This window comes from Merops nubicus, unplaced genomic scaffold (genome assembly GCF_000691845.1).
Source record: "Merops nubicus isolate BGI_N331 unplaced genomic scaffold, ASM69184v1 scaffold15507, whole genome shotgun sequence".
NCBI classification, from domain to species: Eukaryota; Metazoa; Chordata; class Aves; order Coraciiformes; family Meropidae; genus Merops; species Merops nubicus.
In genome coordinates, this window is record NW_008619706.1 from 527 (window position 1) to 18861 (window position 18335).

The window sequence follows — 18335 nt, forward strand, 5'->3', positions numbered from 1 at the left end:
ACAGTGTTGTGTTCCCTTGATTCTCCATAATCTTAATTTTTGCTGAATCTTTTTACTGTATGGCACGTGGACTTGCTAGCCTAACACTTGTCAACGGATTGCTCCCCTCCCCCATACACTGAATGATTGTAGGTCTTCTCAGATCAAGCCAATATTCTTTTGTCTCCTTCTTTATTATTGATCCAGATTTCTTCCCCACAACTTGAACTCTGTTAAAATTTTTGGTTTTGTATCTTTCCCTGGATTCACAGCAGAGAGATTTAGGTTAGATGTTGTAAGGAAATATCTAATGGAAAAGGAAATAAAGCAATAGAATTGACTATGTGGAGAAAAACATGTTATCTTCTTTATTTGAGATGTGGAAGAATAAGTTAAATTGATCGTCCTTAGAAATAAGTGCAGTAGCACTGACCCTGCTGCGTTGTCAAGTGGTTAGCTAACTGTTAAATTTATTCCCAAGCCCTGTGGTACTGTGAGGATGTGTTTGTTGTGCTGTACCCATATGACAGCAGCCTATGGCTAATTTCAGCTCATCCGTTCATCATTTAGCACAAGGACTGCCGCCCCCTGCTTCAGACCTGAAGAAGGGTTCATGTGTCAGCAACTGACAGTGTTTCGTTTCTTGTTTTCTCAGCTGGTCTTATAAAAGCTAATTCTTTTCCTTGCCCCTCTGAGAAATGAGTTCCCCCCTTTGCCCCCCAGTACAAGCAGAACGAAGCAGTTGTGACATCTGCCTGTGATGCTGGGCAGCTGGCAGCCAGGGCGCCTTGCAGTGACACTGCAGTTTTGATACCCTTCTGAGTTCAGGCAGGGTGTGGAGTGGAGCTGCACGGAGCAGGTGCCGCTGTTCCTGCTGCCTCACTGCTGCTTTTCCTGGGAGAGCTGCAGGCGCCTTTTCGAGGCGGGATGTCGCCCTGTCTCATGTGCCTGTGCGTAGGCGGGTGGGGAGGAGGCAGTGAGATGCTGAGCTGGTGAGCAAGCCAGGCAGAACCCCCTAGTCCCAGCCCTGCTCTAGTGTCTCAGTGTGTTCCAAAAGGACAGTAAGCTACGCAGCTAAAAACTCAACAAGGAAGGTTTTTTTCTCTTCCTGAACAGTCTGCTCAGCTTCATGGTTTGAGCAGGAATAATTTTGTAATATACAATGAGAGGCTGGAGCTGTATCTCAGCACAACTTTAATAATCCTCTGTGTCCATTAAGTCGTTTTAAAGGACTGTGCTCCCATCTTGCACTCCCCAAAAGCTCCTTCTGAAATAAATTATCTGGGAGCCCTGGGGACTGTAATGCACATGCAAATAGAAAGCATGGTTCAGCTGAGGCCTAAGCCAGTACAAATTCCTCAACCTCTGTGGAATTGTCTCTGTTTACATAAAAGCAGCTAAAATTTGGCTTTGTAGTCTAAGTCATGGTATTTTAAACAGCTGAGCTGTCAGTGAGGGTAGTTGTGTCTTTGGTTTATTCTTGATCTTATAGAATGTGTACCTAATAAACAACATGAACGTAAGTTCTCCATAAAAAGTGCTACTTGGCAGATTCACTCTCTTGGTGATTTCCATTTCAATTTGAGTCCTAAATGCATTGAAATGAATGAATCAATAACTGACTGGCTACAGAGCTAGTCAGAGAGGCATGTTCAGTTCCCTCAAGGTGCTCGTGAGGACTTTCTATGAGGCCATCTTCCTTGGCCTTTACGTTTGACACGTGGTTCTTTTATTCTTTTGCTCAAATTAAAAACAGACAAACAAACAAACAAAACAAAACACCAAAACCAAACAAAATCACCAAAAAAAAACCCCAGAAAAACACATCACAAAACAAACAAACAAAAAACCTTTCACAAACCCAAACAAGCAAAATAGGATGAAAGCCCAGCCAGGATAGTTCTTGGTCGAAGTACGTTGTTCATTTCTAAGTTTTGGTAAATTAGAAGGGAGTATGCACTTTTTTTTTTTCTTATTTGCAACAAAAATAAAAAACCATGTCTCTAAACCTTCTGAATCAGCCGGAGTTATTTAAAAATGTGAATGTTTTCATCCCATTGTACAGGTATCTCAAAGTGGTCTATAATAAATACATTTACTCAGTGGACATCTTCAAAGAAGTAAGATTTTTTTCAGGAAAGATAGAATAGGTCGGAGGGTGCTATGGCGTGGTGATAACAAACAGCTGTGCTTGGTTTATTCCTGGGCACTTGGAAGCATAACTGTGGTGAAGTCCCATCCTACCGGCACATTCAAAACAGTCCTTTGACTCCAGCCAGGATTTCACAACTACCGTCACGTTCAGTTGACTTTGAACTGCAACATGTAAATCTGAAAATGCATAACTCGCTGGGAATCTCACCAGGACACACTGGGTAGTGTTTGGTCTGGCACAAGGAAGTTTCGATCTCTGTGTTAAAATAGGAGCATCGTTGTTCTCCTGAAACTGCTTCCCAGCAGCAGACTGTGCTGGCAGCAAGCTCAGTTATTATCCTGTATAATTATTCTATAAGCACAATATTCTGATGTGGTTTGATTCAACTATTTTGCTACAAGGTTTGACAAAGGGTGGTATCATTTCCCAGATACAGTGTTGTTCACAAGCTATGATAAGGAAAATCAAAATAATGGTTTTGTTTTATTCTTTGTTTCACTTTGAAGCAAATAGCCAGAAGAGAGTCTGTCTGAAGGGAAGTCTTTTTAAGACTTCACAGACCAGTTGCTCACACTGGTGCCTGTTAGTGTAGACCTTGGGGTGCAACTGAAGCCCAGTCCCTCATGCCCTGAGGGAGTCATCCTGCCCAGATGCCAGCCTGGGTGTGCTCCTCAAGCCAGCCTGGCTGCAGGCATTTGGCAGGAGGCAAGGATTCAAGCACTCTACCTTTTATTTGTTTTATAACTGGGTAGGTCTGGTTTGCCCAGCGTTTCTGGTAATGATCTTCCAGATGCACCCTGGCAAATGTGTCTGTCAGCTCTGAGGCAGGAGCCCTCCAGCCCTAGTGGCAGAGCACACACGCTCTGTGCAAAGCCCAGCACCTCGTCTGAAACTGCTGATGGAAGTAGCTTGGGAATAAGGCGCTGGACTGTGAACTGGAGAGGCTGGGCCTGCCCTGCATTCCTTTCTGCTGAGCCTGCTCTGGCTGGTAACCTCTGGCACTGGAACGGGACAGGCAGCTGGGATGGCAGTGGCAGAAACCGCTGCAGCCAGAGCCTCTCTGACAGAGCCCTCAGCAACTCATTTGGCCTCAGCCTCCAAAGGAAAGCAGTGATGCTGACTTGGGCAGAGGCAGTGGAGGAGCTGCATCGCCACTCACTTTAAAATGCTCTGGTGTAGCCCAAATGTCTTTTTTGCCTTAAAATCAGCAGTCCTGCTGCAGAGCCCTTGAGAGTGAAGAGGCACGTCGCATGTGACAGGTTTCAGTGCAGCTCGCGTGCCTTGCTCCCGGTACAGGGTGAAGCAGAAGAGCTTGCTCCCCTGGTAGTCTGGGGTTACCGAGGAAATGGGTTATCCCAGGAGATCCTCTGAAAATCCGCTCCTTGGCAAAACTTGGGTGTTCCCACAAGCTGCTCATTGTTTCAAGATGTCACTCCCTTGTGCAGGGAGAGGAAATGGAGGAAGGAAGGAGTCAGCACAGATCCAAGCTGATGATAGGGTTCCCAGGATGCCTCCGGATGATGCTGGTGGCGACGGGAGCTGCGGGGCCAGATGCCCTGAGCTGACTCTGTGCCAGGGCCTCCCTCTGGCTGGTTTTACCCACTCTGTGTTTGCTGCTTGTGCTGTTTGGAATGTTGAGGAAGACTTTTTGGATGTATGCCTTTCTGACTACCATACCTAATCTCACCTTCCTTGTCCCTTCTAAACAAGCCCTGTCCTGTTAGGCACTCTTCTGCCTTCAGCCCTTACCCTTGCAGTCTGACTGGCACCTTTGTTCTTTCCAGACCCCAGTCTGGATTGGTTTCCAGTGTCTTTTCTGGCCACTTTTCCACAACCTGCCTCTTTAGCATTAGCTAGTTTGTCCACCACCTGGCCTTCTTTTTCCTAGTTTCTTTTCCAACCTGTTTCACACTGTCCTTTTCTACTGCTGTCTCTGACTATCCTCTCTCCCTCTCTCCATCCTTTCTAAATCTGCTTCTGAGAGGCCTACAACCTTCATACTCCCCCTTTAGCAGTGGTCCCTGGAGCTGGCAGGATTTGGTTGCTTTTGCTCGGCTTTCTGGGTTGCTCTCCTCCACCCAGAGAGGATTTAAGACAATAGAAAACTGCAGAGCTTGGATTAGAGCTTCCTGCATCCCTGGCAGTAGCACCGGGTAGAAGAATACTTGTGTGCAGAGCAGCGTTTGGGTGTGTACGGCTTGCTCCCGGGTCTGTCGCCTGTGAACTGTCCTTGCAGGGTGCCAGTTGCTCCCCTCTAGTGGCCAGGCTGGCACCTTCCCCTCCCCAACCCTGCCTGGAGAATCGGTCCCCAAGAACTTTATTCCTAGTAAAAAGGAGAGGATCTGGCAGTGCTGATGTACTTTGCTACTCCTTTAAACGCTGTGACGATAACCGGCCGAGCGGTAAGCTCATATATTTCTGTGTTGCTTCCACAGGGCTCGGGTGTGATCAAAGCAGGTTTTGCAGGTGATCAAATACCGAAATACTGCTTTCCCAACTAGTAAGTATTCTGCTGCTCCTGGTAAGTTCTTAGTACTGTGTACCAATTCTTTTATATGTAGAGGGGAAGAATGATTCAATTTTGTAACTAGAAAATGGACTTTTCTTCTGCCCGCTGCACAGAAGCATCAGGGAGAGGAGATCTCTGCTATTAAGTACTTTGAGATTTTTTTTTGGGGGGGGGGGGGCGCCGGCCCTATTGTTTTTTTTTTTTTTTTTTTTTCACTAAAAAAAAGTGACCTATCACTTGGTCAGGCTCAACACCCAACCAAAGCTGTCCTTTAGTTTTGAGACAGGAGGAAAATGACAAGTTAAAAAATAAGCAGGGATAAGAGGTGTGAAGACCTCTACATACCTCTACATTTCTTTGGTGTGTGGTCTGATGTCTTCATTCCTGCCAAACTCTGTTGGAAGTTTTCTTACAGTTTTACTGGAAGGGAGACTGGTGGATCAGGAACTCTGAGTAGTCACTGACTTTTATTTTCATCGAGACGGGGTTTTAATGAGTATATTTGCATTCTGAGCAAAATGTTTTGTATGGTCGGGTGGGGTATGGGACTATAAATGTCTAATCTGAGGAGCCTATCTGAGGTCAGGTAACACCAGGTGGATCTGTCAGCTCAGACCGTTGCTCAGCCTAGCCATAATCCACTACAGGCCCTGTTGGAACAAATAAATCCTGATTCGTCAGGGAAAGTGTGGCCAGACTCAGTTGCCTTATGTCCTGCCACTTCAGAACTGTCTGCAATCTGTTCCCTTCAAGTCTGATTCTGAGATTAGCTCAGAGCAAACCTGGGTCTGTCTGCACCTGGTAGTGCCCCAGACTTGCCCATTGCTTTACAAAGTACTGGTTAAGACAGAGAGGAACACAAAGTAATTAATCCCTGGGTGCATCTGAGCGCTCTCTCTCAAAGCATTTCTACTCTTGCCTTTGTTCCAGTGTGGGCAGACCAAAGCACACTCGTGTTATGGCTGGTGCTTTAGAAGGGGACATTTTCATCGGTCCAAAGGCAGAGGTAAGAAAATCTGTATACTGCACTTCTCCATATATCTCAGTATGCTGCTGTAAGGAGGGGCTGTTGTGCTTGAAAGGGCTGTGGTTCCTCGGGATCAGAAAAGCAGGACAGATGGACACACTTAAAAGTGACAAAGGTGGAATGGGAAGCTTCATGAAAATCTTGTGCCAGCCTGCTGACCACAGACCGTTTTCCCAAGTCTTTCTATATCTCTCCCTTTTTGTTTGTAGGCTGCTTCAAGGTCTGTGTGGTTACATCCCCAACTTTTTGACTGGGAACGTTAGAAATGGTCCCTACTTGGTTGCCTTTTATCTCCCTGGTGTGGGCAAGAAGCTCGCTTTGCACAGTTCTGCTTTTGTAAGCATGTAGTCGTATGGTCTCGCATTTCTCATGAGCCCTTTGAACTATGTTCCCCAATATCACCCTGTTATGTTTTGTGTCATGACTGAGCTGGTAGAACAAAGATACCATTTGATAGGTGTCTCTATTTTGGCTTGAAGTGTTAGGATGGAATGTGCTGTGCAAATGCCAGACTTTCCTACTTGGTATAAAAAGGCCTTGTTTAATCTTGTGAATACTTCTCTAGGACAGATGTTTGTGATTAACATTCAGATTTTGCCCTGTATGCTTGAGATAAGTTGTCTTTTACTAGAACCAAAAATGAGTGAGTCTGACATGAAATCATAGTGCTCAGAGATGTGATCGTTTTGAGTCTCTGACAGGTATGTATGCTCTGTTGTCCTTCCTGTTTGCTCAGGAGCACAGAGGTCTCCTCTCGATCCGGTACCCGATGGAGCATGGCATAGTGAAGGACTGGAATGACATGGAGCGCATTTGGCAGTATGTGTATTCAAAAGACCAGCTCCAGACGTTCTCAGAGGAGGTGAGATGCCCTGTCCTGTAATGGCACAGGCACCTTTCATCGTGTGTGTAACACCAGGAGCCTTGGAACTCTGCGAAAGAGTTGGGATTTTTCCTTTGTTCTTTCTAAATGTGTCTGTTGCTGAATTAGCTCTTTCACCTCTCGGGAGATACTGCGCAAGAAGTGTCCAAGCAGAACTCTTCCCTAGATCTAATGTTCTGGCCTGACTGAAAATCTGACTTTCAGCATTTGTTATTCACACTCTCTCTAATGGTTCTGCTCTAGGCCAAATGCTTCTGACTTTTCCTGTTCTGCCTGCGAGTCGGGCATATCCACTCAGCAGTGACATGGTTTGAAGTGAGGAAGGAGAAGACCTACAAACCTGTGATCTGGAAGGAGCTGACCAAAAAAACTCTTAAATGACTGAGAGCAATAAGTTCTATAAGTGGAGTAGGAATATTTCTGCCTGCTCATACTAAGACCATATGCCTACGGCCTTTCTTAGGATCTGTGTGTTTTGGCTAGCGTGCCTGATTTTGGCATTGAGAGTCATCTTGTTCATCCTTCATGGTGCAGGATCACTCACAGAGTAGATTTCCTACTACTTCATAACTAGGCCAGAACCCTGCTGGGCTTCCAACTTCATAAAAGTTACTCACAGTCTAACATAGCTCAGCTGAAATTACTCCCTTCCACCTGTACCTTTGCATGTGGTTCTTAAATAAATAAATAATAATAAATAAGCAGACATTTTCAGGAACACGCCAGGAATCTAGCTGCCTCCTGGTTATTGCAGCACAGCTCCTTCTTTTCTCTACCAGCATCCTGTGCTGCTGACAGAAGCACCCCTAAACCCACGCAAGAACAGAGAACGTGCTGCTGAGGTGTTTTTTGAGACCTTCAATGTGCCAGCACTATTCATCTCCATGCAAGCCGTGCTCAGCCTGTAAGTGTCTCTTCTCTTTGATTTGCGCCTGCAAAATGTTTCTGTGAAATCCATTTCTTCACAAACAAAAAAAAAAAAAAAAACCAACAGAAGGCCACACTGGTAAGCGGCTTACCTGCTTTTCAGCAAGAACTGAGACTGAATTTTAATTGCTGTAATAAAGAGTTAGAGGAGTTTGCTGAGCTGTGATGAGAACTAGGTTTTGGGAGTGTTCTAGCCCCTGTTCATGTGAAATCTCTGCTCCCTGAGTTGAACCTGGATTTGCTGCATGCTTGGGGTCATTCTGAGTTGCTCACTCTGACTTGATTGTTTGCCCCCTTGCTAGCTACGCGACTGGGAGGACTACAGGGGTGGTGCTGGACTCCGGGGACGGGGTCACCCACGCCGTTCCCATCTATGAAGGCTTTGCCATGCCCCACTCCATCATGCGGATCGACATCGCTGGCCGCGACGTCTCGCGCTTCCTGCGCCTCTACCTCCGGAAGGAGGGCTACGACTTCCACACCACCTCCGAGTTTGAGATTGTCAAGACCATCAAGGAGGTGACGTGCTCTCGTTTCTGTGTTTGTCCAAGAAGGGGTTTCTGTCCAAGGGAAGTTGTGACTTGTAAAATCTAGTGGGCAGTGCCAGACTGCCTAGCTCTGCACCTCGTTGCTTTATCTACTTGAGGGAGACTAGAGTCACTGAGATGATTAAAGGACTGAAGCATCTCTCATATGAGGAAAGGCTGAAAGTGCTGGAGCTGTTGAGCCACTTGAAGAGAAGGCTGGGGAAGATCTCTTCAATTTATATAAACATCTGAAGGGAGGGTGCAAAGAAAACAACGTCATTTCAGGGATGTCCAGTGCCAGGGAGAGATGCACAAACTAAAGCACAGGAGGTTCTGTCTGAACATAAACTTTTATACTGCGAGGGTGACCAAGCACTGACACACAGGTTGTCCAGAGAATTGTGGAGTCTACATCCTTGGTGATATTCAAAAGCCATCAGGACATGGTCCTGGGAAGCCTGCTCTAGGTGACCCTGCTTGAGCAAGGGGCATAGACAAGATGACCTGCAGAGGTCCTTTGCAACCTCAGCCATCCTGTATTCCATGGGACTTAAGAGTCAAGGTCACATCTAATCCCTGTTGAGGGGCTGTTAACATGGAGGTGAAGACTGGCCGAGGTTCTTGAAGCTCTGCCCTACCAGCAGCGGGCCATAATGGAAATAGTTTGCTTGTTCTACATGGCTGTAGCTTGGTGTGGCCATGCTGAGGGAGCAGTGCTCATGCTTTGTGTCATGGTACAGCTGAATGGCTTCTGCTTGTTGGTCAGAGCAGGAGACTTCATAGGGTTGTGGGCATTAAACTGGTAGTGGCTTTCTATTTTACAAGTGCTTATTGCTGAATGAGAGAAAAGGCTGGCATGTGCAGATACTACAGCATCTGTGGGCCAGGAGATCTGGTGATCAGAGGCTTGCTGGAGAACTCTTTGCTTCAGAAGAAGCCTGTCTTGTAGCAAGCATCAGTTGCAGTGCAATTGCAGCAGGGTTATAAGACAAAGCAAGAGGCTTGTACTGTTCATAAATGGCCAAGGGTCCCTTTGCATCTTGGGTGGTGAAACTATTAAAAGGTGTGCTGATGGTTAAACACAACGTCTTGCACCAGTGCAGTCTCTTCTCTGGACTATGTGCTTAGAAGAACAAAGAGTAGGGCCAAGTGAGTAAAGTCTTGCTTTGTGTACTGACTACCCTCACTAGTGAGAGTGCTCAAGAAGAAACAACCTGATGTTTGCTCTCCAACCTACACCTTTTGCTTTACTTCAAGATTAATTTTAGATTGGGAAAGCGTTGCAGATTTCTTGGCTATGTGTGCCTGGAACTTCTGGGGATGTTGAAAAGCCTAGAGGAGAAATTGCCTTAAAAGGGAAACTTTTAATAATTACTTCAGTGCAGCCATTGTTCTCTGTTTCTTAGTTTACTGTGAGGGTGGACAGACACCCACAGGTTGCCCATAGAAGTTTGTAGATGCTCCATCTGTGGAGATACTCCAAACATGCCTGGACATGGTGTTGGGCAGCCTGCTCTAGCTGACGCTGCATGAGCAGGGGATTGGACTAGATGTTCTGAAGAGACCCCTTCCAACCTAAATGTTTCCGTGATTCTGTTTAGTTTTCTTTTTTTTTTTTTTTTAATCCCCAAATGATGACAATTTGGAATATTGTGGAATACAAAGTACATGGTGCTGGAGCAGCTTGAAAAGCCAAAATACTTAGTTTCCTATAACTTAAAATGTAGGTGAGCAATAGGAAGTGAGCAGCTTAGATCATGTTCAAAATTTGTTGCTGTTGCCTATTAGTTAGTTATCCTGTTGAAATGTAGCAGTGGACTTTCTCCATGCTGCTAATATGTTGTAAAACTACTCAAGCCCACCTTTGTACAAGGTTAATTTCACTAAAGGTGTTTCATGGGTGTGCTTTCCCTTGCCCTGCAGTAGGTTGGAAGCGCTCGTGGGATAGTTGCTTCATCTGCACTAGAGGGAGGCAACTTCTAAGCAGTAAATGGCAGCTGGAAGCAAGAGGAGAGCAGCAGCTAGAGGGGGTGTGAGCATCCTTGATATCTCTAATCATCCCATGGAGCTATAGTATGAATAGGTATTTTACCTGATGTGAACCCAAAAAGTCTTTTCCCTGCGGCAAGTATTGTTGAAATTTGTCTCCCCAAAGGGTTACATGGATTTTGATTGTTAGTGAGAAAAGTATTTCATCAGAGGTATTTGGGTTTACCCTTCTCATTTCTCTCTCCCTGACTGTTTCCTCTCCAGCGTGCCTGCTACCTGTCAATAAACCCCCAGAAGGACGAGACTCTGGAGACCGAGAAGGCTCAGTACTACCTGCCAGATGGAAGCACTATTGAGGTTTGTGAGGAGCACCAACCTCAGAAGGACTACTGATGTGAAGCATGGGGTTTCCAGAATTGCCTTCTGCCTAGCAATGGGAAATATAATGTGGTTTTAGGTGGGAGATAATTTTAAAAGACCAGAACTCATCGCAGACTGGGCGCTAGAATCTTTAGGGGAAGAAAACATATACTAGAAACCTCACAAGTTCTACTGGAAGTCCCTGGGTAAAGATATGGCCATGACTATGGGGACTCTGAGCTGAGTGCAGGCTCTGATCTTGCAAATCTTTATGCAGATCAGGAACAGAGTGTGGGTGGTTACCAGCTCACTGTAAATTCAGCAGTGGTTTTGTATGTGGCCTGCCTAGAGGTGCAGAAACAATTGCTTTGAAGAGTGAGTTAAGAATGCTCTTCAGAAGACTGAGCCCACTATAGAATGTTTGAAGGAGAGGAAATACAGGTCTTACCTCTAGCAAGAAGAGTAGATCTGCACCTTCTCTGCCTGTGACCTGCTGTATGGGGCTGAGCAAGTTTCTTCAACTCTTTCAGCTGTGAAATGGAAATAGTGCCTTTTCTAGACCAAAATAGTGTTCACTTGGGAAGTAGTGATCAATGTCCAGGAAATTTCCTTACTCTGAAGTTTCACTGAAGAGAGGCAGGCCCAAACTGTAGACAGTGAACAGAGCCACTGCTTTCTCTTCCCCTCTGTGATAACTTCTCTTGCAGATCGGCTCTGCCCGTTTCCGAGCCCCAGAGCTGCTGTTCCGGCCAGACCTGATAGGGGAGGAATGCGAAGGTCTCCATGAGGTGCTTGTTTTTGCCATCCAAAAATCAGACATGGACCTGAGGCGAACCCTGTTCTCCAACATCGTGCTGTCTGGAGGCTCTACGCTTTTCAAAGGTTCCTGTCTCTCCTCTTTCAGGGGGCTGTGACACACCTGATCTCTTGCTTCCTCATGTGGAACTGGAAGGAAAACCTAGATCACCCATCTTGCCCTGTGAGATGAGGGCTGTGGGAACTCTGCTGTCTCAGGAGGGATTACTGTCTAATTTTGAGTCCTAGTCATACCCTTCTGGGTATGCAAGACACCTCTGCTCTTATATATCACTTCCTGGGCTTGAGGGGCTTTTGCCTATTTCTTCCTGTCACTCTGCCTGTGTCAGGACTGAATAGCTGTACTCATTTCTGCTGCTCTAGTTAGGATAGTTGAGACTGGATGCTTAAAAGGCTTCTGCGTCTCTTGAGGTTCCTTAGATCTTTGGTACCTGAGAGAGTCCAACAGTCCTGTTACTGCATGAAATGTCAGCCACATGTATGTGCAAAACTTTCTACCCATCCCCTTGGGGCTCAGCTGGCCCCCATCAACTTAAAGATATCCTCTGCCAGAACCCATGAGCCTGTTATCCACAGGTGGATATCTCCACCTGGCCTTCCCATTCAAACCGTGCTCCCCTGTACCAATGGGCTGGACACATGAAGAATGCCCGGGGAGGGAGGAGGGAACTGGCCACGTGTGGTCCAAGCTAAAAGTCTTTTCCCATCTCAAGTTGCTGCTGAGGGATAGAGCCCATTGTGCCAGTGTTTGAGGTGTGCCTGAGGGAGACCTCGCTGGCTGTGTTCTGTCCCTCTCCAAATTGGTGTGTTTAAGAGCTGGAGTGGGATAATTGAATAGGATGGCATAGGACATGTCCATGTTGTTAGTAGATGGAACTCGGGATTTTGCTGAGGGGCTCAGGGTACATGTTTTCTGTCTTGTGTAGGCTTTGGTGACAGACTGTTGAGCGAAGTGAAGAAGCTGGCTCCGAAGGACGTCAAAATAAGGGTAGGAGCAATCTCTTTTGTGTTTATTGCATATTGTGTATGTTGTTTTGTGGCCTATAAAGAACCACGCTGAGAGTGCAGCTGCCATTTGCTTCAAACAAGAAACAGCTTTCCTGAGGCAGCCTATTGTGGTCACAACTTGAAAACCTGTTTCGTTTCATCACAGAGAAGGTAGCTCTTCTGACAACCTGACCCCTGTCCAAGTTCCTGGACCATTGTGGCTTTTTTGGGGTGGTTGCTGGGTGTCATTTTAGTGGGAGAGATCATACCTGTGTTTGTCAGATGTCAGTTACAGTGAAACGGGGGCAGCATCCTAGCAGGAGCAGACTGGAACTTGAGAGGGTACTGACCGATTCTCTCTTTCTCCCAGATATCAGCTCCTCAGGAGAGATTGTATTCCACGTGGATCGGGTAGGTACTGCACAGTACGTCCTGCTGTGAGGTGAGGGCTGGGGAGGCACAGCCTGCTGGCACTCACACTGTTGTCCCTTCTGGTGCTGCGTGTCAGGAGGGTTTCATTGTTCAGCTGCACAGTGCTCAGTGTTTACCGAGTCCATTCTGTCTGCACTGCCAGCCCCTTGCCCTTTGCTATCCTTAAGCCTCCTGCAGGAGCTGCTGATTTTCCGTGTCTTACCAGTCTTACCATTCAGCCTAACGTAGAGCAAGCTCATAGGTAGTACATTTCTTAGGGCAGATCCTCTAGGTACATCCTCTCTCATGTATGTCTTTGCTGTGGATGGGGAGAGCTAAACTCTGCCCCATAGTCCTAGAAGGTGAGAGCAGACCCTGTGTGAGGAGAGCTGGCGCTTGGAGCAGCGATCAGCAGGTTGTTGGGGGGGATGGGGGCTTGTCCCAAGCTCTGTACTGCCAGCTCGTTTGAGGCTAACAGAAGAGGAAATGACTGTCCCAAGAGTGTTTTCTCTTGTAGATAACTGGGAACCTGAGCACCTTTCTGACGCAGGGCAGTATTAGGCAATAGAAACAGCTCTTCGCTGCAGAGGTACCATGAGAGCGCCCCTGGCATTTTCCTTTAACCCTTAACACACCTATCTCTCCCCAGTGGCTCTATCCTGGCCTCACTGGACACCTTTAAGAAAATGTGGGCTTCGAAAAAGGAATATGAAGAAGATGGAGCTCGTGCCATCCACCGAAAAACCTTCTAGCCCTGGGACCTGTCCTCAGTCTCCTCCGAAGACTCACTTCAGTTCTAAACTCGCTTTTCTGAGTCCGAGTGTCTGAGAGCTGCCTGTGTGTGTGTGTGTGCGCCAGCATGCCCCGATGTCACTGAGCAAAGACAACAGCAGCAGGAGGGTTGTATTAGTACTACTAACTTCTTATTTTTTTATTTTATTTTTGTCTTTTTTTTTTTAATGGAAGGGAGAAAATACCAGTCCGAATTTCTCCAGAATGGCCCATTCCTTTTTAATTTCAGTCCCTTAACTTCTGTATCGCAATCATGTTGTCGCTGTAAAACAAACAAGCAAGCAAAAACAAAGGGAACAGTTTATAGCAACCGCCTAGCAAGCCAGAGGGGAGCCAACCACCACAGACTGCCCACGCAGGCTTTGGCCAGCCCGACTGCAAGGCCTGGATTGTCTGGAAACACCGCTGAGGCCCCATAGCTACTTTCTTCTTCAGCAGCCTCTTCACCGTCAGTAGGGTTTTTTGTTTATAATATATTTTTTATTAAGAGAGAGCACATTCTCAACAGTTAAGTCCATTTGCCCCCACTGTTTTTGGTGCGTGTGTGTGTGTATGCGTGCGTAACTTCTTAGCCTGATGTGTGGGTCTGCACCACAGCTGGAGAAGTTGGTGATAGGACTTAGTTTGTATTGCATGGAGTAGAACAAAGCAAATCTAATCAGCTATCATTGTACTAGACGGTTATTCTCTCGTACCTTGTTTTAAATACCTTTTCTCCTCTGGAAGCAAGTGCCCCAGAATGGGGGTGAAGGCACTTGTGTGTTTCCCCTCAACCTGCCAAGATTTACAGTGCTGAGTTCTCATGTTATTTCTCTGTAAGAGTCGAGGCTGTTCCCCTCCTTCCTGCCACGTCAGGGCAAAGGAAGCATGTACTTGCAGCCAGGCATAACTCCTATGTACTTTATCCATTCTGGGTCAAAATAATAATTGGAAAGGTGCATTGTAATGTAAGAATTGTTTTATTTATTGAAATGTCTGAGGATATCTCAAAATACTGACTGCAGCACCTGGGAATTACGCTTTGGGTCTTCTTTGCACATGTGCTGCCCAGCTGGAGGTTAGCACTGCTTAGCAGAGCAGCCCCACGACCCCACCCCGTGGCTGCCCCGCCGGGAGCCTTGCGGGTCTCTGAGCCCCCCAGAGGAGAGGACCAGAAGCTGCTGGGACGGCGGTGGGAGTGGCAGGCCTGTCAGCAGGGAGCCACGGCTGTGCCCTGCAGTGCTGTGGGGGCCTTGCTGCTGGGTTGGTGGCCAGGGCCTGTGGACCCGTCGGCGTGGGGAGTGCCACTGGTTCCCCTCCAGGTTTTTTCATTATGCATTATTTGGTGCTGCCTTTTTTTCTCCCCCATTGTTGATTTTTTGCAGTACCTGGCAGTAGGAGCGGAGCTAGAGTTGGTCGGTGGCAGTTCCCACCCTGCTCCCTTCCTCTTCATCACCACACCTCCCTTGGGGTCACTCTGGAGCAGTGATGGGGTAAGCGCTGGAGGGCTGCAGCAGAGGCCTGGCAGAAGCTGGTGTGTTGCCCCAGCCGAGAGGGATGTGGGCAGCAGCATGCTGCCTCTGTGGGAACCATGTACTGAGGGCTGTAGCAGGCAGGGGTCTGTTCCAGCTGAGGCCAGGCTGCTTGCTCACCTTTCCCCAGCAGTGCAGACTTTTTTTCAGCAAGAACCCGTCAGGTTGAAGAGAGCTGTCAATGCTCAGCCTTCTGCAAGAAGAGCAGTTGCGTTCTTGCTGGTTTGCTGCTGCGCACAGAGGAGAAGTGGCAAACCCCTCGGTTGAGTTACCACATGCCCTGGGCAGTGCCAGGGGTCTCCTGGACCCCAGCCCCTCTGCTGCCCTTGCAGGAGCAGCCACGCTCTGTTCTGTAACTTGCAGTGAGGGGATGTAAAGGTGCCATCTCCATCTCGCATTCGTTTATCTGCCTGTTCCCTCGCACACTGTCCAAACCGTGTTGCCTGGTGGTGCCCAGCATACTTAAATAAAGTCATTCATCTACAACCCTCGAGCCTCCTGGCCTCATCTACCCACATGGGCATTTTTAAGGGGGTAACTTGCATTCTCTTGCCTGTGTAGAATTGTCACTGACCCATCTCTCTGTAAGGAGATGCCATCTCTGGTCCAGGGCTGCATGCCTGGCCTCTAGAGCCGAGGGTGGAGATGCCTAGGCTGCAGCTGTGGTCTGCACTGGTGGTGTCCAAAGCTGCTCTGCTCCTCAGCAACCCTTCTGTACTGTTTCTCACCATGGACAGGTGAGGGGCAGCCGAGGCACAGAGCAGCTCTGAGTGAGGGCCATTGCCATTGTGAGAAGAGCTGCTGCCAGCCCAGGTGCTTGCTGAGAACTAATGTGGCAAGCTTTGCTCCCAGGGCAGGACCAGGAAGGTGGCACAGAGCCCAGACCTGTGACTGTCCCCAGCCTTTGTGCCACCTTGAAAAGCAGCTGGAGAAGGAAGAGGACAGTCTAGTTCCTGGGGACTTCCAAAGCAGCAAGTGACTCACATGCCCCTAGGAGGCTACATACACAAGCCTGCTGATCCTCTGTGCCCCCTGCAGAACCCCAGTTTTGCTGGAGAGGAGCAGTCCCCTCTTCTCTCATCCAAGCCTAGCACCACATCAACCCAGCCAGGTGTGAGGCACCTGCTCAAAAAAGTCACCAAACAATACAGAAAAGATCATCTTTAATTTATGAAATGAAGAATCATTCTCAAACTTTGTTAGAAGTTGAACAAATAATTTATGATTGAACCGCTACAGAAGTCTCATGGCAGGAATGTCTTGGTCCAAGACAGAAGGCAGTGTCCTGAGGCATGATGGCAGGTCAGTGGGCTGAGACCCCAGAGGGAGCCTGGTACTAAATGAACAGCACACCCCTCAGCATCGAGCAGCCTCCAAACACTGCCTGCACACCTCCTCCTCTTGCAGGCACCCACAGGGCAGAGCTCTGCTCTGGCACATCTCTTCTGCCCACCCCCAAGCATGCTGCAGGGATTGAGGAGATGCTCTTGCAGCTCAGGGTTCCCTTTGTGACTATCTGCTCCCAGCCAGAAGCAGGGAGACCAAACCACCTGCTCTCCTCCCTCAGGTCCATGGCTCAGCAGCTGGATGAGATGATCAAACCCCAGGGCACCATTTCAAGCAGGGAGGAGCTGAGGCATTTGCCTCTACCTATGGACATAAGATCTCAACCCTGTGGCTGCCCAGCACAGTCAGACAGGCTCCAAAGAGGAATTGAAGGCACAAAAGCAAGTCCTGGTGTCTCTTCCAGGCTGTACTCTTCCCCCTGCAGGAGGGGAAGGCGCCAGGCTGCCTCATTGGGTCACCTGGGACAGCACTGGGCAGGGAGGCACTTCCATGGGCTGGGTGAGGGGCTGGTTCCTCAGCCTCATAGCCAGCATGGCACAGCTGTTACAGTGCTGGCTGGAAGGGGTTATGGAGGGATAAGGACAGGCAATGGGATGCCACGTGAGATGTTCCAGCTCAAGCCCGGTGCTTTTTCCGGCCCAACAACTTCTGCAAAGCCACAGAGGGAGCCTCAGCATAAAACAAGCACAAGAGGCAGACCCTGGACACCCAGGATATTGTCCTGGGAACAAGGCCCAAGAGTGGATTTGGTCCATGAACTGCAGCACTGTACATGGGAAGGGTTGTACCAGTTACTGGGAAAGGTCTTCAGGGGCCTCTTATCCCTGCTCCTGCTGTCCTGCGATCACTCTGTAGGTCACTTGGTCCCCCTCCACTCTCCAAAGCTGCAGGGCTGTAACAGGGAAGGACTCCCTGCGCGGCCCCCTCCTGCTCCACCAGAGAGGCCGCTGCTCCCCAGGGCCATGCCCAGAGCAGAGGACTACACTGCAACCCTGCACCTTCCCCCTGGGAGGAGCAGCTCTCAGCTCCCTGGGACAGGCAAGGATAAAGTGTTCTTGCTCCTGTGGCCAAGCCATCTCCCCCAGGCCCCTCACACACTGAACTTCTCTGCCTTCCCCAGCAACCCCCTCCTGGAACAAGTGAACGTCAGCATTTCACAGCTGAACCATAAACATGGGGGTTTGTCAGCCCGCCATCCCTGCGCTCAGCCCACTGTCCTGCACCGGCCTCCACCCAGCAACACCCCAGGGGCTCGGGCACCCCTAAATAGTCTTGATCTCTGGTGCTCGGCCTTGCATCAGGCTTTGGCGCTGAGCCTTCACCATCTGCAGCCGCTTCCCGTGCAAGCTGAACTGGGACCAGCTGAGGAGCTGCAGCAGTGCACATGTGATGGGTACAAAGATGAGGAGGTAAAAGCAGCCCTGGCGAAGGGTTGGCTCCAAGGCCGCGGCAGACTCCAGCCTCGGCTGGGCACTCACCATGTCGCTCAAGGGGTTGCGCTGGAAGATGTCATAGCCTGGTGTCAGAGAAGAGTTTGTGAGCCTGGGGGCAGTGGGGACGGACCCCTGCCCCGCTGCTTCCCCCGGGAGCACCCTCACCTGTGTAGGCGCAGAGCAGCCAGGTGCCAACCAGAGGGGCGAAGGTCTGGCCCGGCTTGGTGACCAGAGCCACCATCCCAAAGAGCAGCGCTGAGGCTGCCTGCTTCCTACGGTTCAGGACTAGATCTTCGTCCACTAAGTCACTCACCACCAAGTTGAGCAGCTTACAGGTCCCTTCTGTGAACACCCGGTTGCTGCAGAACAACAGGGAACACACCAAATAGAGGCATCAAGGAACGATGGGAGTAGGTGAGAGGTCAGAGGAAATTGAGAGGGGGTGAGAAAGGTTCCCCCACACTTAAAATAAAAATTTCAGAACCCCTAGTTACAGGAAGGAAACACTGCTAGCCATAAGCCTTGTGTGCCCTGCAGCAATGCCCTGGATCAGCCCTGACCTGCCCCAAAGACAGGATGTGCTGGGCCAGAGGCTAACAGGCAGCTGCAGCACACCCTGAGGGCTATCACCCCAAGCAGGCTTGGCTCAGCAGCTGCGAGAAGCTGCTGCAGGCTGCCACCA

At 48.8% G+C, this 18335-nt stretch overlaps 2 protein-coding genes across 2 annotated transcripts in view; one reads left to right on the forward strand and one right to left on the reverse strand.

Moving 5' to 3' along the window:
• Positions 1–4488: 4488 nt before the first annotated feature.
• On the forward strand, positions 4489–14379 carry ACTR1A (ARP1 actin-related protein 1 homolog A, centractin alpha (yeast)). Its single transcript, XM_008943894.1, has 10 exons — positions 4489–4634; positions 5574–5649; positions 6407–6532; positions 7333–7457; positions 7783–7999; positions 10261–10353; positions 11064–11238; positions 12099–12160; positions 12530–12570; positions 13220–14379. The coding sequence occupies exons 1-10, from the start codon at positions 4489–4491 to the stop codon at positions 13320–13322; spliced, it is 1164 nt and encodes a 387-aa protein (XP_008942142.1). The 3' UTR covers positions 13323–14379.
• Positions 14380–17457: 3078 nt separating this feature from the next.
• Positions 17458–18335, reverse strand: part of LOC103776385 (transmembrane protein 180-like) — a gene marked incomplete at its 5' end in the record, with an annotated part of 1323 nt that continues 445 nt past the window's right edge. The window contains 2 exons of the mRNA XM_008943895.1: positions 17458–17736; positions 17819–18012. Of these exons, the coding sequence (XP_008942143.1) occupies positions 17483–17736; positions 17819–18012 (448 nt within the window). The remainder of the gene's footprint in view (positions 17737–17818; positions 18013–18335) is intronic.